This window comes from Hibiscus syriacus, unplaced genomic scaffold (genome assembly GCF_006381635.1).
Source record: "Hibiscus syriacus cultivar Baekdansim isolate YM2019G1 unplaced genomic scaffold, ASM638163v2 tig00111336_pilon, whole genome shotgun sequence".
In the NCBI taxonomy this organism is placed as follows: Eukaryota; Viridiplantae; Streptophyta; class Magnoliopsida; order Malvales; family Malvaceae; genus Hibiscus; species Hibiscus syriacus.
This window is the reverse complement of record NW_024063063.1, coordinates 125,929-148,061: the sequence shown is the minus strand read 5'-3', so window position 1 is coordinate 148,061 and position 22,133 is coordinate 125,929. Positions and strand designations below refer to the sequence as shown.

At 32.8% G+C, this 22,133-nt stretch overlaps 1 protein-coding gene across 1 annotated transcript; it reads right to left on the bottom strand.

Annotated features, from left to right (window-relative positions):
- Positions 1-11,370: 11,370 nt before the first annotated feature.
- Positions 11,371-15,380, bottom strand: LOC120158948. The gene is made up of 3 exons (XM_039169659.1): positions 15,022-15,380; positions 14,661-14,926; positions 11,371-11,452 (listed from the first exon to the last, which is right to left on the bottom strand). Exons 1-3 carry the CDS (start codon positions 15,287-15,289, stop codon positions 11,387-11,389), a joined length of 600 nt encoding a protein of 199 aa, XP_039025590.1. The 5' UTR covers positions 15,290-15,380; the 3' UTR covers positions 11,371-11,386.
- Between the last annotated feature and the right edge of the window lie 6,753 nt (positions 15,381-22,133).

The following is a 22,133-nucleotide window of genomic DNA, read 5'->3' as shown; positions in this document are numbered from 1 at the left end:
TGATTTCACCAGGGTTGTGAAGCGGGGGTTTGGTTTCGAGTGGTCATCGGGGCGGTTGTCTCGGTTGTAAAGTGGCTAGGCGTTTGGTTAGTTTCCTCAGTTTGGTTTAGGGTCGGTCAGAGTAGAATAGGTGGTCGATTTATGGCCATAAGATAGCTGAGAGATGAGGGTTACGAGAGGTGGCAGGCGTAGGGGAGCTTTGAAGCTCTCGAGCGGCGCCTTAATGAGAGTGAGACGAGAGAAAGGGATGAGATAGGGAGAGAAGAGAGCATTGCGGCTGAAAGGGGAAAATGGGGCTAGGGTTCAATTTTCACCCAAAATATTGTATATATATGGTACTACTAAAACGGTGTCGTATGGGTGTTTAGGGTTCATGTTTTACACGTGGTTATGTACCACTTGAGCCATTCAACTTTTTAATTTCATGCATTTTGGTCCATAAATCGTGCTTCCGCATTTCTAATTTTGCATCTCTTTTTTGCGCGTATTTAATTTCAGTCCAAAATATTAGGTTATTTAGTTTTTGCCATTTTAGACATTAGACCTTTAAGTTTCGCATGTTACATTTTAGTCTCTAGGTCGCAGTTTGTATGTTTTTAATTTTGTTTCTGTATCTTTTTTTCATTTTGGTCCCAGGTGTTATGTTACTTAAATTTTGTTATTTGAGACTTTTGACTTTCATTGTTTTGCATGCCACGTTTTAGTCACTAAATCACATTTTCCAAGTTTATAATTTGATCTTCATGTTTGTAAGTGTTTCTTTTTTTAGTCATCTGTTTATATTATTTTTTTGTTTGTTTACGCATTTGGCACGTAATTTTGGTTAATGGGCGTTTTAGTCTTTAAATCTAATATGTTGTGTTTTTAATTTGATCTTTGTATTTCATGCGCATTTAATTTAGGTCATAAATGTTGGTTATTTTGTTTTTGTCATTTAGACATTAGGGCTCCAAGTTTTTACATGTTACGTTTTAGTTCATGTTTAAGTTTCTTATGTGTATGCATGTATGATTAGTTAGGATTCGTTTAGGGTGTATGCTTTTCCTAGGTTTTAATGATGGTGATATGTGTGCATATGTAATTACGTGGTTCATAAGCATGGATTTAGATATAATATATCCTTTTATTTAATTAAACTTTGCATGACATCATCTTTGCATAATTTACATGATAGCCTTACGTGCATAACTCGACTCTTATTACATAATTGGTTTAAGGGTAATACCCTTTTAATTTAAAATTATTTTAAGTGGGTTGTCTTAACTGATTAGAGATCCGCTTTTGACAATTTTAAATTAAAACCGTATCCCATCAGTGACACCTAAGAAATTGACGTATCACTTTAAAGGTTTGGGAATGGAAGAAGAAGAAATATTATGTTATTTAAATCTATCGAGGAAAGGTTTTATAACTGATTTAAGATCTGGTCTCGATATTTGTAAATAATCGAATATTCTTTATCTTTCTAAAGGCTGGATAAATGTTAACTTAGTCAATCTTGTTGCTTTTGAATATGGTGAAATTCGTGTGTTGTTATTTGTTGGGGATCATAAATCAAATTAAAATTGAATTTGTAAATTTCATTGCAAAGACATTAATTAATCGACGAGGTACCGATTTAGAGCGTTGTGGGGGTGCTAATCCTTCCCCAAGCGTAACCGACTCCCGAGCTCGAATTTTGGTAACACAAACATCTATTTGTCGTTTTAATTAAAATTAATTTTTATTTAAAATGGCAAAATATTTTTGGGTGCCCAATCACACCCTAATCAAAGATTGGTGGCAACTCTTCGAACCTGTGTTTTTATCGTGAATGAATTCCCAAATTTTCGAAATGAGAGGTTTTCTAAAATCACATTGTTTTTAATTAAAAATTCAATCATAAAGAGAATAATTAAAAATGATGCGATTTTCAAAATCTCGCTCCCCACCTTTAAAAAATCGTTTCGACACAGTGTTTATGGAAACTCGCTAAAGATGATATGTGGCAGATTAATCTTCTTTTTATGTTAGATACAATATATCCACCATATATCTATGTTTCTAAGGGAGGAGTACCTACCTCCGGATGGTCTAAACCACCAAGAGATCAAATAATGAAGGAATCTATCACGATGAGTTCTTAGGGTACTCTCACTATCCTTAGACTTATAGGGTGACTCCACAGTCTCTTTTTCATTAAACCTGAGTTATCTAGTCCAAAATGGGTAGCGATTATGCTAGAGTCAATAAAAATGAATTGTCCTAAAAGATAGGATCGAATTCCTATAGTTTCATATCGGCGCTCATTTTGGACACATACCACATTGGAATAGAAAAATGCGGACTAATTGATGATAAACCAAAGGTTTGAGTTTAAAGAGTTTATCAAACTTATAGGATTTAAGAGTATGAAGATATTGGAAGTCCATATCTTCTATAGCTTGGATCGAAGGGATACGCTCTTCCCAGATTTTGTATGACTCAAAACAAGTATGGTATATATGGTATAGATCTTGTCCACAACCAGGTACGTTGAAACAAGAGTTCATAATGGTCATATTTGGGTTATTTGGATTGGGTGGAGGAATAAGAGGTCGATTTTGACTTGAGCTACTAGACAATGTCCTAGGTCGTTTAGGATTTGACGTGGTTTAAGAATCAGAATAGAATATGTAACCTGCAAATTTAAACACATGTATGCAATATAATCAAACTCAAAACTCAAATGAGTCCTCAATATTTCAAGGTTCTCTAAACCGAATCCTAAAGGGTAATGTTTTAAAAAAATTATTTGGAAAATAATGTTTGAAAATCATAATACGTATAGTTTTTATGAAAACATAATTGAATCAAAAACAACAATTTTCTATTTTTTATTTCAAAATTTAAAGATAGTTTTGAAAAATTGAGTGTTTTTGACGAAATTGGTTGTAAAATCATCATATAACCAATGCCCTATGTAATGTTCATCTTAGAACTAATCAAAACTAGTCCTAATTTCAAAAATCAATGAAATAGAGGATTTTGAAATATTACCTTGAAAATTTGGATTTTATGAGAATGTGATGTTGTTTTCAATGATTAGAAGTTGAAGAACGATCTAATTCCGACTTGTATTTGATGATTTTGGCAAAAATGGAGATTTAAAGAGAAAGAGAGGATGAACGACGTTTAAGAAAGAAGAAAGGTTTTGAGAGAATGGGTTTTCTGGTCGTGATATATCCAGAACCCGTGGGGGTATCAATTCCCTCAAGGAGGGAATCGGTTCCATTCAAAGGGGGAATTGGTTCCCATTCAAAGGGGGAATCGGTTCCTCTTCAAGGGGTTATCGATTCCCTCTGCACTAAAACTACTACAATTTGATTTTAAACACTCAAAATGCTAAATTAATTTTCTCTAGTGGTATTGGCAACTCATATATTGAAAATTAATCATGTTCAATCCATCAAATTAATCTTTAAATTACATTTGAACATAAAGTTAATTTTCACCAAGAATCATAAACTCCCCCTAACTAAAAGCAATGAATGCAATCAAAAATTACTATTATAAGTATTTTTTCATTTATTCTTAAAAGTGCTAAAATTATTTTAAGCACTAAGTGAAGATAGGTTAGTTAAACCTAATTCTCTCCTAAGTGTCCAAAAACGTTCCTTGTCTAAAGGCTTTGTAAAGATATTCGCTAATTGATGCAAAGTATCAACAAATTCTAGAACTACATCTTCCTTAGTGACATGGTCTCTAATGAAGTGATGTCTTATTTCAATGTGCTTAGTTCTAGAGTGTTGGATGAGATTTTTAGTGAGACAAATAACACTAGTATTGTCATACTTGATAGGAATTGTACCTACTTCAATTCCATAGTCAAAAAGTTGTTATTTCATCCATAAAACTTGTGCACAATAACTACGAGCTGAAATGTATTCAGCTTCAGTGGTAGATAATACAACACAATTTTGTTTCTTTGAAAACCAAGAAATCAACATATTTCCAAGGAATTGGCAAGTACCGGAGGTGCTTTTCCTATCTAATTTGCATCCTCCATAATCCGCATCAGAAAAGGCATGCATGCTAAAGCTAGAGTCTCTATGATACCAAAGTCCTAAACTAAGAGTGTCCTTAAGGTATCTAAAGATTCTCTTAACAGCTAGTAAATGTGATTCCTTAGGGCATGATTGAAATCTAGCACATAAGCAAACACTAAACATAATATACAGTCTACTTGCAGTTAGATAGAGCAAAGAGACAATCATTGACCTATATAATTTAACATCCACACATTTACCTCCTTCATCTATGTCAAGCTTTGTTAATGAGCTCATTAGAGTGTCATGAGGTTTCCCATTTTCCAGTCCAAACTTCTTGAGCATATCTTTGACGTATTTAGCTTGATTGATGAAGATGTCATCTTTTCTTTGCTTGATTTGGAGTCCCAAGAAAAATGAGAGCTCCCCATCATGCTCATCTCGAATTCACTTTGCATTAACTTAGAAAATTCTTGGCAAAGAACATCAGTAGTAGAACCAAATATTATATCATCAACATAAATTTGAACTACTAATAAATATTTACCTTTATGCTTTAAAAACAATGTAGTGTCAACCTTTCCTTTTGAAAAACCTTTTTTTAATTTAAAAAGTTTGACAATCTTTCATACCAAGCTCTAGGAGCTTGTTTTAAACCATAAAGTGCTTTTGTCAATTTAAAAACATGATTTGGAAATTTTAAATATTCAAAACCAGGAGGTTGTTCCACATACACTTCTTCCTTTATAAAACCATTTAAAAATACACTTTTAACACCCATTTGATATAATTTAAATTCATGAAAACATGCAAATGCTAATAACATTCTAATTGCTTCCATCCTAGCTACGGGAGCGTATGTTTCATCATAGTCTATGCCCTCTTCTTGAGTATACCTTTGAGCAACAAGTCTAGCCTTGTTTCTCACTATATTACCACTCTCATCAAGCTTATTCCTAAATACTCATCTAGTACCTACAGTCGATTTATTACTAGGCCTTTCAACTAATGTTCATACTTTACTTCTGTCAAATTGATTTAACTCTTCTTGCATAGCCATAATCCATTGTTCATCATTTAATGCTTCTTTAATATTCTTAGGCTCTATGCATGAGATAAATGCAACACAATTACAAATATTTCTAAGAGAAGATCGAGTTATTACCCCTTTGGATGGATCACCTATGATTTCACCACCCTTGACATAGTTGTACTCTCTTGGGTAAGATACTTCCTTTTCTTCAATGGTTGGATTCTCGAGAGGATCATTCGTTTCCTCATCTTTCGTTTCTTCCTTTGATGATGGTTCTCCAATGTCATGTCTAACGTCATTTGTATTTATAATACCTACATCATCATTCAACAAGAACCCTTCCTCGGAAGGAGATTATCATCGAAAACAACATGTATAGATTCTTCTACAACTAAAGTTCTTTTATTAAATACTCGATAAGCTTTAGAATTTAAGGAATAACCCAGAAAAGTTCCTTCATCACTTTTAGCATCAAATTTGCCAAGATTGTCTTTACCGTTGTTTAAAACAAAACACTTACATCCAAAAGGATGAAAATAAGTAATATTAGGCTTTTTATTTTTGAAAAGTTCATATGGAGTTTTCTTTAAAATAGGCCTAATCATTACTCGATTAATAACATAACAAGCGGTATTTGTGGCTTCCGCCCAAAAATATTATGGCAAATTGTTTTCACAAAGCATGGTTCTAGCCATTTCTTCTAAGGTTCTATTTTTCCTCTCAACAACTCCATTTTTGTTGAGGGGTTCTAGGTGCTGAAAAAGTATGGCTAATACCATTAGAATTACAAAACTCAGTAAATCCAAGATTTTCAAATTCAGTTCCATGACCACTCCTAACACTAGTTATAGAGTAACCTTTTTCGTTTTGGATTACTTTTGAAAACGTGATGAATTTTTCTAATGCTTCATCTTTAGTACTTAAAAATAGAACCCAAGTATATCTAGAATAGTCATCTACCAAAACAAATGCATATTGTTTTCCACCCAAGCTAGTAGTCCTAGATGGCTCAAAAAGATCTATATCGATCAATTGTAATACTCTACTAGTTGATACATCATTAATGGACTTAAAGGAAGCTTTTCTATGTTTTCCTTTAGCACAAGCATCACATATTTTATCGTTATCAAATTTTAGCTTTGGCAACCCTCTAACTAAATTTCCTTGAATCAATCGTTGCAAAACACTTAATTTAAAAATAAGACATTATATCTTTTGTCAAATTTATCTAATTGGAATTTCCTTTAATCCATTCACATACAAAACATTATGCAATGTTGATTATCGAGATTAAAAACACATGCATAAAGTTTTTGAAAATGTCATGCATTAAAAAAATGCATAAACATTAAGAAAAATTTAAGGTCAAAATTTTGCAAAAACCAAAGTTCTTGAAAAAAAATCGATATCAATTGTTAAAGATATGTCAAAAACAATTTTGACCAAAAATTATTATGATGAACTAGAGTTTATAAAACATTACCAAAAATTACTATGTTCATCATACAATATTTTTCAACATACATGAGATAAAACATAATCATTTAGAATTATTCAACATTTAAAGCCCCATGCATGCATAAACTAAATAAGCAACCAAATAAAATAAAAACATTAAGTTTAGAGGTTACCCATTCCTTTTTCATGTGTGTCTAGAGCATCTTGAATATCATCATCTTCATCACCATTGCTCCCACACACCTATAAGAGACATTTAAGTAGATTTTGGTATCCAAATTTCTTTGGATCCTTGAACATTAGTTTCAATGCCTCTTGTTCCTTTTGGAACCCATACTTGTCTAATTTTAAATCGTTTTCCTTTCTTTAAAGGACAAGCATGTTCCTTATTACCATGATAATGACAATGTGAACATATTGTCATTATTGAACTAGATGAATTATTTAAAATGATATCTTTTTCTTTTGTTAACATTCAAGCTTAACTTTCAAATCGAAATTTTCTTTTTCAAAACTTTCAAATTTCATTCTTGAAAGCTCTAAATCCTTCTTCAATATTTCATTTTGATTTTCAAAATCCATTTTCGTTTCTAGAAAAAGTTTGTTTAATTTGAAAATTTATTTTTCAAAGTTTTCAGATTTTATTTTTGAAAACTTTAACTCCTTTCTCAACATTTCATTTTGATTTTCCAAGTCTGTTTTAGCTTTCAAAAGAAGATCAATTTTAGCAATAAATTTAGAAATCAATTTATTGTATTTGGAGTTCATGGTCTCAAAATCCAAAGATAATTCATCATAAGGATCTTGTAACTCATTAAAAGATTTTGAATTTAATCTATTTGAGTTAGAAGATACCTTTGGCCCCGTGAGAGCTAATAGAGACATCACCTTTATTGGTTCTTCTTCTTCCTTGTCTCCATAGATCTCCTCAAGCTTATCCCACATCTCTTTGGCATTTGAACAAGAAGAAAATCCTTTATATACATTAGGATCAATTGCACAACACAACATGTGCATAGCTTTTGTATTTTGTTGAGCTTTCTTTCGTTCTTGATCACTCCACTTCTTTGCCTTCTTTGTAGGAGAAGAATATCCTTTCTCGATCATCATCCAAGCTTCCATATCAAATGCTTGGATAAATATCATCATAAGCTTCTTCCAACGACGATAATTTGTTCCATTGAAGTGTGGAGGCACGTCAATTGGTCTGGATTCATCCATGGAGAATGAACCGGAAGTGGACGCCATCTTTATCGATTTAACTCTTCCCGGATCTACTCAAGAGGCGGTTAAACCTTCAAATGAGTCAAGCTCTTATGCCAATTGTTGAGTTAATCGATTGATGGAAATGGCCAAGAGGGGGGTGAATTGGCAATTAAAATTTTGATGGAAGCTTTTGCAGAAAATTGAAAATATTTGCACAACGATTTAGAGTGGTTCAACTTTCTCAATCAAAGTCTACGTCCACTACCTTAGCTATCCACACTAAGGATTTTCCAACAAATTCACTAATTTGTTCTTTCTTTGGAGGACAAAGAGTAACCTTACAACTCCCTCAAGAATTATACCCCAAATTCTTGAGCACACTCTTTTTCAAAGAGAAATACACAAATTTGCAAACTTACAAGGAAAACCTCACAAGGTAAGATGTTTGCACAATTCTAGAACAAGAAAAGAACACTCAAAAATAATTACAAATGAGCACAAATGGTGTTTTTGAAAGCAAAATGAATATTGAAAGGAAAATTGGCTTGATTTGCACAAACTTGGTGTTTGATGCTTTCTCTCTTGTTTCTCTATGATTTCTTGTTGATCAAAGGTTTCAGAACTTGTTTAAATACTCCCTCAATTGATTCTGAACGTTGGGGATGATTAGTGGAGTCAATGGAGCTGTTTAAGTGTGAAAATCATTAATAAAATAGCTTGGAGCGTGGGGGGAATCAGTACCCCCTTATAGGGAATTGGTTCCCTAAGTGTAAAATTCAAATATTTTCGACCGTTGAATAGGGGGGAATCGGTTCCCTCCGAGCATTCTGTTTTTCTCGGAGCCCAACCATTCATGGTGGAATCGGTACCCCCTTGGGGGGGAATCGGTTCCCTCTGGACAATCTGGAATTTTTTGCTTTGAAACGGTTTGAAATACTTTGTAAAATTGTTTTGAAATTATTTTAAGATTAAAACTTAATTTTACACTTGAGTAAGGATTAAAAATGACATTTGAAAGATTTTGAGTAATATTTTGATATTCGAATAATTATATCGAATATACTCGGAAAATCTTTTGGAAAATCTTAAAATTCATTTAACTTAATTTGTTATATCGAAATATCAAAATGTTTTCAACAGATTTGTACTTTTAATGCAATGTAATATTATTTATTCACTTAGACAATATTTTAGCTTTAAATGTGTTGTAGTACTAATTACGCACTTATACAATATTTTAGTTTTAAATGTGTTGTAATACTAATCAGGCCCATCCATTTGCATGTTTATTCCGAGACACATCACGTGGCCCCTAAATTTGAGGGCCCATGCATGTCATTCAAGTTCATCCATGTACAAAGAGATGGATCGAAGAGGGCTGGTGGGCATAGTCCCTTCATGGAATTTTAAAATTCCATATATTTTATATTTTTCTATGTATTTTCTATTGAAAAAAACTATTTTTCCCTCTTGGAATTTTGTAAATTAGTCTCCTTCTAAAATTTTAGAGGTTCGCCCCTTAACATCAAATTTTGCATCTGTCCCTACACATACAACCTTTGTTCCTTAACGACATTTTCGTTCAAAGGGGAAACAAACTTTTAGTTTGGTTCTCGGGAAAGGCAGATAAAGTTGCAAATGAAGATTTTGATGGTATCTTTAATCATTTTCAATGATGAATTTTGGTAAAAAGATTTCATAGATCCCTTATTATTTAAAATTTGACAAATTAATTCTTATTATAAAATATTTTAGGGGTCTCATTTTAAAAAGGAGCATAGGACGTACCTATCTTTCGGGACAAGCCTGATATTAATTATGAACATCAACAACAATTTTGTTGGTTTGTTGTGCTATAGTACTAACTATAAGAGTATACCATTGTCTTACTATGATTGGATAATATTGTTGTCTTATTGTGGTGTAATACATATCTTTCAGGATAGACCTGATACTAATTATGAACATAACAATATTGTTGGTTTGTTGTGTTGTAGTACTAACTATAAGACTATATCATTGTCTTACTATGGTTGGAAAATATTGTTGTCTTAATATGGTGTAGTTTTCATTATAAACTTTGACAATATAATCATTTCGATGTGATATAGTATTATTTATGTATTTTGATTGATATGATACTTTATCAATATTTATTCTTGTCAATATAGGTATAGAAGAAATATATATTTTTAATAAATTATTAAAATTATATAAACTGGGCCTACTTATAATATTAATTATAAACTAAAATATAATTTTAAAAATGACAATCAATAAGGATCTTGAAGACTTCAAATCTAAAATAATGTATTTATAATGTAATCAACATAAAATATTCATATCATCTATAGATTTAATTGGACATGTTTATATAAGTAAAACAGTATAATTTATAACAAAATGAGTGCAAAATATAATTGTATAACAATAAAATTAATTTAATAAAATTAAAAGATACAAAATCAAGAAAATTCAAAAGATATTTACGTTTATTCCACTAAAAAAGATTTTGAAAATTGTTTTTAGAAAAATTAACAAAACAATGGAAAACATTTTCACTGCAGTATCCAAATAGTGAAAAATATTTTATGAAAAATTATTTCAAAAAATATAATTTATTTTTCAGAATTCATTTTTCGAAAATTATTTTCAGTAAAACAAACTGATTATAGTTTAAACTATAATCTAAAGGGTTGTCAAGCAATGTGAGACAAGTTCTTTTGAAATATTTATAATTTTTTTATTACTTTTCAAGTTTAACTGGACGGAGCAGATTTTTTAATACAGTAATGCAAATGCCTTTGGCCCATTTCTCTCATATCTTTAAACTATTTCTTTTATATATAATACAAACTGTACACTGAGGAGAATATTAGATCCATGATTTATCCTCAAAATCATAGCCTTCTACTTGCTGAAATTGACAATCATTGTTGCTATGTATATACAGGAAATCAGCTGCATCTATTTGCACACAAGTCAAAAAAGAAAAAGAAAGTTAATTATGGTTCAGTGTGAGAATATAAATGTCATTTATTAAAATGGTTTTTCCAATTAACATGATTAAATTATCAGTTTTGGGCTTTCCACTAATCTTTCACTACAACAGCATCAATTTGCATTTAAATTTAGGGTAAAGTAGATAAATGATCTTTTGACTATAAGATACCATTTTATTGAGTCTTTCGACTATTAAAAGTTACAAAATGATTCTTCGACTATAAAGAGACATTTTGTGAGTCTCTCGACTATTAAATGTTACAAAATAGTCACCTGACTATTTATTATATTCCAAACTCGTTCTTTTTCGTTAAAAAATTAACAATCGTCTGAGCTAAACGTTAACATGCAAACTGAGATATGATAGTCGTTTGAGATTGTGAGATCAGATTTTATTATATCTCAGTCAGAAGGTTAACGTCCAACTCCGAGTCTCATCAATTTTTTAAAGGAAATGACGGGTTTGGAACATAATGAATAGTCAGGTGATCATTTTGTAATTTTTAATAATCGATTGACTAAATAAAGCAACTCGAGGGACTCAATAAAGTTATATCCTATAGTCGGGAATCATTTGTGTACTTTACCCTTAAATTTATTAAATGTTATTTTTAAAATATCATATAAATCAATTAAATTAAACCCACAATAATAAATGTGGCCTGCAATTTGTTACTATTTACTTCACTCTTTCTTCTTGGTCAATCTTTTCATACCTTGGAAACCCATTCTTGCAAGCTGAGATCTGTACATAATACATTCATTCAGTTTTATTTCAAAATCGTAAGAGTTTAAAAGGATTTTTTAGTTAATTGCATCATATGTCCTCAAAGTATGCCAATAATTTTAAATTGATCCCTAAACTTTTAAATATTACAAATTAATCCTCAAACTATGAATATCATTCTAAATTAGTCCTTAAACTTTTGAACATTTCATTTTCATCCCCAAACTATGATGTTCATTCTAAATTGGTCCCAAACTTTTTGAACATTCCAATTTCATCCCAAACCATAAATATATACTAATCACATCCCTTGTTAATAAAATTGGTAGGCCAAGTTATATTGTTTTATGTTTGAAAAAAAAGGTTAAATTAAGGTTGACTAATTACATGTATGGATAATTTAGAAAGTGGGTCATAATTTAGGATGGAATTTGGGATGAAAGTGGACTATTCAAAAAGCTTGGGGATAATTTAGAAAGAGGGCCATAGTTTAGGATGAAATTGAAATGTTCAAAAGTGTAAGGACTAGTTTAGAATGATAGTCATAGTTTGGGTGAAATTGGAATATTCAAATGTTTAAGGACAATTTAAAATGAGGGTTATAGTTTGGGGACATATGATGCAATTAGTATTTTTTTAAAGGTATATCCTATTTTTTTTTAAATAAAGCTTAAGAATTAAAAAAACTAATTATTTTTCTAAGAATTTGAGACTAAATATAAAATTCCTTAAATTTAAGGGGACAAGGCCATGGATTATTATTGTTCGCCTTTGCTAATACTTGATTTTAAATCTATTGTTAGTTTATTATTAGTTATCAATGTTAAAGTAAAAGTTTTCAATAATAATTTTAAATAATAATAATAAGAGTTTAATATATTTGAGTTAAATATTAAAAAATTAAATACTGAAATACAACCTGAATCTTTTAAAGACTGCTCACATAAAGATTTAACATTTTAAATTAATTGAATAAAGTTTTAATAGTTTTAAAGATGTTCGTATAGAAACGTGATTACTAATTTTTTTAAAATGATTCAATAGATATCTAATAGTTTTAATATGCTCAAATAAAGGTTTAGCATTTTTAGCAACAATTTATTTATTTTTATTATGTGAATACATTCAAAAAATATATTTTTATTTAACTATATTAAAAAATAATTATTATATACAAAATTTTAAAACTTAAACAACTTTATGAGTCACAAGTTTTTAGATTTGCTCTACAAGATATCCTAAAATTTAAAAACATGAGTCACTATTTGTCTTTCTTCTATGAGAGATCCAAAAATTAAGTACTTTCATATTCAGGGATAGATATAGAGAAGACATTCGTTTTTCTAAAAAAATTAATTTTTTATATATTTTAGATATTTTTATTGAAAATATGTTTTTATCTCCCTAAAATTTTATAAATTCTTTCTTACTTAAAATTTTGTAAGCTCACCTCTAACATGAACTCTTACGTTCCCCCTGCTCTAAACAGTTTAATTAACAGTTGAGACATTGTACAAGTTAAAAATCCCTAACTTTCAACAATTGAATAGTAGACTGGCTACCTGGAAGACTGCTTTGGAAGAAAAAGGTTTAAGGATCAATATTGAAAAGACAGAGTATTTATGTTCAAACTTCAATGGGAACCAAAACGATGAAGATGTAGAAGTATGCATAGAAGGACACGTTCTCCCATCAAAGGATTGTTTCAAGTACCTAGGGTCTATGATACATAAAGATGGGAGTGTAGATGACGACGTTACACACCGTATAAAGGCGGGATGGCTAAAGTGGAGGGCCGCTACTGGAGTTTTGTGTGACAAGAAGGTGCCTCTAAAACTTAAGGGAAAATTTTATAGAATGGCAATAAGACCAACGCTGTTGTATGGATCAGAATGTTGGGCAACCAAGAAGGATCACGTAAGGAGGATAGAGGCCGCAAAAATGAGAATGCTTCGATGGACATGTGGTAGGACTCTGTGGGATATGACGACAAACTCTGCTATTAGGATGTCCTTGGGGGTGGTGTTTGTTTCCAAAAAATTGAGGGAGGGAAGACTACGGTGGTTTGGGCATGTCCTTAGGCGACTACCGTCGGATGCGGTCAGGAGGGTAGAGTCGATTACAGTCGACGGTGCCAGAAGGAAAGGACGACCAAGGAGGAAGTGGGAAGACTGCTTGAGATCTGATTTGATGGAGTTAGCCCTTACCGAAGACATGACCTCTCATAGGAAAATATGGAGGCTAAAAACTAGGGTAGTCGAGTAGTGTGGGTCACATCTATAGGGTGTATCATCTCTGTCTTCTTTTAATGCCTTTGTAGTAATTTCCATGACTTCTACTTTTTATACGTTTCTGTTATTGGTATTTATGAAGGATTGGAACTGGGCTTGATATCGTTGACGTTTGTTTATCATTCTCTTCATGTTTCCTCTTTTAAATTTAGTTGGGTCTTATGTTTCTGTCTATATGTAGAGATTCTTTCGCAGGGATTATTTTACAGGGATTAATTCCCATTACAAACGCACATATGATTTTAATAACTGCATATGAATACTGTTTAGCTATGTATTTATTTATACATGCATTGCATTTTATCTATATTTTTAATTTTCTGACTGTCGGAGGTCTTTCACGGAAGCTACTCCCAACCTGGCGTTGGGGGAAGCCTACTACCCTACCTCCCCCTTACCCCATACATATGAGAATTGGGTTTTGTTGTTGTTGTTGTTGTCTCTTTCACTATAAATATATAGGGAAAGCAGAACCAACGGTCCTAATTTCCCAATTAAACTTCTAGAAATTAAGCTAATTAAGTTAAATCCGGAATTTGTTTTGATTAGATTAATAAGGGTAAATTACATGTTTAATCCCTAAATTGTCACTTTTATTTCATTTTAGTACTTGAACTATATTTTTTAAAAAAATACTATATCTAACATTTAGTTTAGGTTTTATTTTGATACCCATCGTTAAAAACTTAGCGGCAACGTGACATGGAATTATTTTCCCTTTTTTGATATTCCACACATCTTGTAATGTGAACTCCACATCATTCATATCGTTAAGTTTTTAATGGCGGATACCAAATTGAAACCTAAACTAAAAGTTATGTATAGTTTTGAAAAAACGTTTAGGTACTAAAATGAAACAAAGTAATAATTTAAATACTAATAATATAGTTTAGCCTTTATTTAATTAAGGTTATTGAGAGAGAGAGAGAACTTACAGCTTCAATATCAATTTTGTAGATAAGGAGTTTTCTTCTTTCTCTGCAACTGGTTCTATAAGCCGCAATTATATGTGCGATTGCCAAAGCCAATGAACAAACTAAAAGAGCAGCTACCATGGCTGAACCTTCTCTAGGAATACTCGAACCGAACACAAATGGTGCCTTCAACGAAACGAAAACTAAAGATGAAACAGAGCATATCGTTGTGATTCCAAGGTACAATCCGCTGCAAAGTTTTGGCCCATCACAAAAACTATAAACACCTGAACCAACCAACAACAAAACCTATCATGAAATCATGTTTTGTTTGTCTGAAAAAACACAGATTTTGGTTTGGGTTTTTTGTTGTTTGACTTACAGATGATAACAGCTGATCTGAAGATGGATACAAGAGGGATATCTACGAGAGAGTATCTCAAATCATAGTTATTGAAATGAGAAGAAAGGGTTTTGAATGATAAAGAAAGGGAAAGTGAAAGCAAAGCAGAAGGCAGAATCGTATCGGCAATTACAAAGAAAACTGGTGCAGAAAATACCAGTAATGAAATCACCATTGTTATCAAGAAGAACACTGTTTTGAAACCTCTCCAAATTCTTCTTGATTTCTCTTCCTTTGATAAACCCATCCTTTTTTTCTCTTTTTGCAGGTGTTTTGGGGTGGAAAGAGCAGAGTTTATGTACAAATAAAGAAGAAGAAATGGCAACGAAGGTTCACTCAGTGATTTGAAAATTTATGTGAAAAGGAAGTGATGACGAATACTTCGGAACTTTACACGCGGAGGCAACTCTTCATTTGGTTTGGTTTAGAGGGAAGAGCCTTGTTAACGGAAATACCTATATATACATCTTTAGGGGACAATTAACTACTCATCTTACACCATCAAATTTATATTATATGTAAATATAATTTTATAGGAAAATGTTTAATTTTTTATTAGTTTGAGTTGTTACAATGTAGAATTTATTTGAAAGATTTTAAATTATTTGATAATGAAAGTTTAAATATTCTTGTAAATAATGTGCTCGAACCCATGACCTCTAGGGATTACAATTATCCTTTCAACCACTAAACTTTTTTGGTTGTAGGGGTGCTCATACTTAGGTTTTAACCGAATTAATCGACCGAACCAAAAATTATTTTGGCTAATTTATTGATTAATTTTAGGTTCGGTCGGTTAAAGGTAAATGATTTTTTCAAACTTTGGTTATTGGTTAATTCAATTCAAAATTGGTTAATTAATCGAATTAACCGAAATATTAAATATTTAGTATATTATTTATATATTACTTAGCCTTATGGGTGTCTAAATTTCATTTTTAATCGAATTAACTAAAAAATTAAATGTTTAATATATAATTTATATATTATTTATAAATTTTAGTTAATTCAGTTAACCGGTCGAATTAACCAAACTTTGTTCAGTTCGATTAAAAATATTCGAAAAAGTTTTAGTTTAATTAACGGTTAAAGTAAAAAATATTCGATTAAAGAATTTTGGATAGTTCGGTTTGATCGCTTAACTAAACTGACCGATTAAACATCCCTGCTTAATTGTGCGAAAATATTTAATTTATTTATTAAATACTTATATTTATACTTATACATATACGAGAGAGGAATAATAGTTTTTTTTAATAAAAAGTTTAAATAATTTATAAAATTGTAACCATAAAATCAAAGAAAAGTTATAAATGTTGAAATGTTTTACTAAAATAAATATTAAAATTAAAATTTTAAATTATTTTATATATTAATATTATCTTTTAAAAATATTTTTATAAATTAATGAAAGAAACTTCGAAATTCATTATAATATCATATTATCACTTACTTTTAAGGGTAAAGTATACAAATAGTCTCCTAACTATAAGGTATTACTTTGTTGTGTTATTTGGTCATTAAAAGTTATAAAATAGTCCCCCGATTATAAGTGTTGTTTTATTGAGTCTCTAGACTATTAAAAGTTATAAAATGGTCAATCAACTATTCATATGTTCTGTACTCTTTTTTTGATACAAAATTGACGGTCGTCTGAGTTGGAGATTATCATATTGACTGAGATATGATAAAATTTGATCCCAACACTATATGAATTTTATCTTGTAGATCGATTCTCCGTTTACATTATGCCATCGAGCTAGTGCTTGAAACAATACACAATTGAGCCAATGCTTGAAAGAAACGACGATGCTAGTAGATATCATTAAAATATAATTTTATCATATTTTAGTTAACAAGTTAACGCACAACTCAAACCCGTCATTTTTTAACGAAAAAATATAAGTTTAGAATATATTGATAATCAGATGACCATTTTGTAACTTTTAATAACTGAGGGTCTCAAAAAATAATATTTTGTAATTGGAGAGTCATTTTATAACTTTTAATAGTCGAATGACTCAACAAAACAATGTTCTATAGTTAGGGTACCATTTATATACTCTGCCCTCATTTTAATACATTTGAACTTTTACTTTTGAAATGATTTCATGAAATTTAACTTTCAGAAATAATCCTTATAGAAATCAAAATTATCCATATCATAAGATTCCCATAATCAATCATCTTTATATCAACTTTAGAAATTCAAAATTGTGCTAACAAATGGCTTTCCAAGCTTTTTCTTTAACTGTGTTCAAATAGCGTAGCATAAAAGATGAAAATTTTGGATTTTGATAATTATTTTATTAAGGATTGCTTTTAAAGCAAAGGATAAGGCATACGAGGAAATGTACAATAGATTAGACACCAAGGAAGGACAAAACGACATCTTCAGGCTTGCAAAATCAAGGGAGAATAGGAAAAAGGATCTAGGTAGCATTAGGTTTATTAAGGACAACAATGGTGTTCTCTTAGTGAAAGATCATGATATTAAGAGGGTTTGGGGTAGTTACTTTTTTGGATTATTTAATGACGGTGCCTCTCCCTGTAGAGATAGTACCGTTGATGGGTCAGCAAACCATCATACTAAGGCCAATGACTTCCCTATAAGTAGTATTGGGATTGAGGAAGTCAAAATGGCTCTTAGAAAGATGGGGAGGGACAAAGCTGTCGGTCCAGATCAAATTCCTATCACTGTGTGGTTGGCCCTTGGAGAAGTTGGAGTTAAGTGGTTGACCAATATCTTTAATATTATTTTAGAGACTGCCAAGATGCCAGAGGAGTGGAGAGAGACTACGGTGATACCAATCTATAAGAATAAAGGAGATCCCAACGTTGTGGTAACTACATAGGTATTAAACTACTCAGTCATACCATGAAGCTATGGGAAAGGGTGATAGAGGCTAGGTTGAAATAGATTACTAGGGTTTCGAAAAACCAATTTGGCTTTATGCCAGGCAGGTCTACTACGGAGGCGATTCATCTACTCCAACGACTTATGGAGAAATATAGGGAAAAAATACAGATCTTCACACGGCGTTCATTGACCTTGAGAAAGCGTATGATAGCGTTCCCTGAGATACGATTTGGAAGACCTTGAAAATGAGACAGGTCCCAAATGCTTATATCCGGGCAATTCTTGATATGTACTGTAGATCTACTACATACGTCAGGACTACAGTTGGCGACACCGAGACATTCCCAGTGGAAATCAAACTCCACCAGGGGTCGGCTCTTAGCCCTTACATCTTTACCTTGATTATGGACGATATCTATTGTGCGACACCAGACGGTGTTCCATGGTGTATGCTTTTCGCTGACGACATTGTCCTAGTTGCTGAAACAAAAACTGAACTGAATAGTAGAATGACTACCTGGAAGACTGCTCTGGAAGAAAAAGGTCTAAGGATCAATATTGAAAAGAAAGAGTATTTATGTTCAAACTTCAGTGGGAACCAAAACGACGAAGATGTAGAAGTATGCATTAAAGGACACGTTCTCCCCTCAAAGGATTATTTCAAGTTCCTGGGGTCTATGATTCATAAAGATGGGGGTGTAGATGATGACGTTACACACCGTATAAAGGCGGGTTGGCTAAAGTGGAGGGCTGCAACTGGAGTTTTGTGTGACAAGAAGATGGCTCTAAAACTTAAGGGAAAATTTTATAGAATGGCAATAAGATCAACACTGCTGTCTGGATCAGAATGTTGGGCAATAAAGAAGGATCACGTAAGAATGATGGAGGCTACAGAAATGAGAATGCTTCGATGGGCATGTGGTAGGACTCTGTGGGACATGACACCAAACTCTGCAATTAGGATGTCCTTGGGGGTGGTGCATGTATCCGAAAAATTGAGGGAGGGAAAACTACGGTGGTTTGGGCACATCTTTAGGCGACAACCGTCGGATGCGGTCAGGAGGGTAGAGTCGATTATAGTTGACGGTGCCAGAAGGAGATGATGACCAAAGAGGAAGTGGATAGACTGTGTGAGATCTGATTTGAAGGATTTATCCCTTAGTGAGGACATGACCTCTAATAGAAAAGTATGGAGACTTAAGATAAGGGTAGCAGAGTAGTGTGGGTCACGGCCACAGGGTGTAGCATCTTTGTCTTCTTTTTATGCCTTTGTTGTATTTTCCATGAATTCTACTGTTTATACGTTTCTATCATTGAAATTTATAAAGGCATAGAACTAGGGTAGCGGAGTAGGGTTGTCTTAGTTTGAGTTTTAACCAATTTAACTTTATTCCTTCTAGTAGCTTACTTTCGCTGACTTCTGTGTATTCTTCTCTTCATGTTTCCTCTATTTAAATTTAATCGGGACTTACTTTTCTGTCTATAAGCAGATATTTTTACGCAGGAATTAATTGGAAGGGAAGCTGCTCTCAATTATGTATTTATTGACTTATCTATACATTCATTGTATTTTATCTTTATTTTTACTTTTCTTACTGCCGAAGCTCTCCCACGAAATTTGCTCTCAACCAGGCGTTGGGGCAGCCTACTACCTCACCTTCCCCAAACCCCATTGTATATGGGAATAGGGTTTTGTTTTTGTTGTTGTTGTTGTCACTTCCAGAGACTTGCAATTAATTGATAATTATTATTTTTAAGTTTAATTTTATTTAATTTTAGTTATCTATGACTTCACTCATTGTGAGAGAAATTTTATTTCCAAACTAGTCCAAACCCCACACTATTATATTATAACGATCCAAATTTTTGAGTCAATGTTTAAGTATTAACTTGAGTCACCAATATATTAATTAGTAAGTGTGATTAGATCCTTTGGATAAAATTTGGGCTCAATCGGGTAATAATCAGGTTAAAGACGGGCATGGCACATGTTAAGTTCTTTTCTCTCAGTGTAAATTAGCTGGGCTAATAGCATATGAAGACGGGCCATTTCTCCTTCGATTCTTGTATCTTCTCTGCAATTTCTAGGTACTTTCTTGGGGATTTTGCCAGATCATGGCTGGTGAAGGTGTCTCAGACTGGAGGAATCTTTTCGCGGTGGGGAATGCGCAGGAATTAGACTTCTTCCCTCCTACGATGGTTGAGCGTTCTTGCGTTGTGAAACCACCTCGCTATGTGTTTGAGGAGGGTATCCTAGAATGGAGGTACGCTTTTGTTGGAAAATTCATCGACTCAGCACCAAATTTTGCTACTATACAAAAACTTGTTGGTCAATTGTGGGGGGAAAAGCTCTTCGGTGAAGGTAAGCTTGGTTGGGTCAAATCTATTTGTTTTTCATTCGTTAATTCTTCGGCTAGGGACTAGGTTTTAGAGAACGGTCAGTGGCATTTTCAACATAAATCAATTTGTCTTAGAAAATGGGAACCTAATTTGAAGAAATTGAATTTTGATTTACATTGCATTCCTGTTTGGATCCAATTGTATAACGTGCCATTAGAGTTGTTCTCGAAGAGAGGTCTTAGTAACATAGCAAGTGCAGTTGGTAAACCACTTCACATGGACTCAATTACTGCTAATAAAGAATGATTAGAATATGGCAGAGTTTGTGTTGAGGTTCCAGCTGGGTTTCAGTTTTCAAATTTCATTGATGTAATGTTGTGTGATGAGTAAATCTATAGGATTAGAGTCTCAGTGCCTTGGATGCCTAGCTCTTGTGTTGACTATGGTCGTTTTGGTCACTCAGTTAATTATTGTCCTCCGGGGAAGAAAAATGAGCAAGTATGGAGGGTTAAAGAACATACTTTGGGTGCTAAGTCGGATATACCTGATTCCAGGATTGAAACTAAAAGTTATGTGGCAAATGCTTTGGAGGGCCCATCTGCTCCGGCTGGCTTGAATATTGATTCAACCTCTTTGGAGTCCAGCCTTGTTGAAGGGCTGTTTGATCCTGCTATTTCTAATTTTAAATTTAATTATGATGCTACCACAAATTAGGCTAGTGCTAGGAGCCTGGTTGCCATCATAGACACTGAGGGGACTGGTTCTGGGATCTAGTTGCTTTTGCAGTGCCAGCTGAGGCCTGTCCTGAACTGGTTGCTAGTACATCATCGAATGGGATTTGTATTGAGTAATATAGTGGTTGATCAAGGGCCTAAGCAGCTTGATCATCCTGCATAGGATATTGACCCACTGTTAAAGAGAGGTAGAGGCAGGCCAGCCAAAGCTGGCAAAGCTATGGGGGAGGGTCAAAGAACAAATTTGACATCCTAAGCTCAATTGATCCTGATAGCTTGGTTGGAGTTCTCCTTGAAGACTCTGGTAGAAAGCAGAGGGGTGCTTCTGTGGGTGTTGCAAAGATTGTTCAAGAGTTGAAAATGAAAAAGAAGGAGCATGTTGACAAGGTTAAGAAGGCTGAGGAAAGGGGTGTCTCTTCCTCCTCAAACTTATTATGTTAGTGTGCTTATGGAATATTAGGGGATTTAACAGTCCCCTAAAATAAAGCAAAGTGATGAAATGGATTGCTAGATTGCACATCAATGTTATTTGTCTTCTGGAAACCAGAGTTAAGGAAAATAATTCAAGATATATTTTGTTTAAAAAGTTTGAGGGTTGGAACTCCTACTGTAATTACAATTATGCTGAGAATGGCCAGATTTGGGTCTTATGGAAAGAAATTTGGACTGCTCCATTAGTTTAGCTTATGACCAAAGTTTTACTATTAAGGGCAGCTTTGGTAATAAGTCATTTTACATTACTGCGGCGTATGGCTCTAATGATGGCATTTATCGTAGACATCTTTGGGATCAACTTAGAAATGATGAAAGTTAGTAGAAAATGAACCCTGGTTGATAAGGGGAGATTTCAACATCATTTTGAAGTTGGTAGAAAGCTCAAATCCTGTTAATTCTAGTATCATTAGTGACATCTCCGATTTCTTGAAATGTGTTGAGGATCTGGGCGTTTTTTATCACCAAATCATTGGTCCATTGTTCACTTGGTCTAATAAGCAGCAGGACACCTATTTGGCTCGTAAATTGGATCGAGTCCTTATTAATCATTGTTGGGTCGAGGCTTTTCCTTCTTCTGAGGTTGGGTTCCAAGCACCAGGGGACTCAGATCATAGCCCAACTTTAGTCTGGATGCACAGAGAAGCACCTACTGCCATGCCAAA

What these genes read in the sequence shown, in the direction of transcription:
- LOC120158948 (XM_039169659.1), bottom strand. Translation starts at nt 15,289, where the DNA reads ATGGGTTTATCAAAGGAAGAGAAATCAAGAAGAATTTGGAGAGGTTTC. An exon ending in CAGATCAGCTGTTATCATCT is followed by an intron (nt 14,927 to 15,021) that starts GTAAGTCAAACA and finishes TGGTTGGTTCAG; the next exon opens with GTGTTTATAGTTTTTGTGAT. An exon ending in ACAAAATTGATATTGAAGCT is followed by an intron (nt 11,453 to 14,660) that starts GTAAGTTCTCTC and finishes TATTATGTACAG; the next exon opens with ATCTCAGCTTGCAAGAATGG.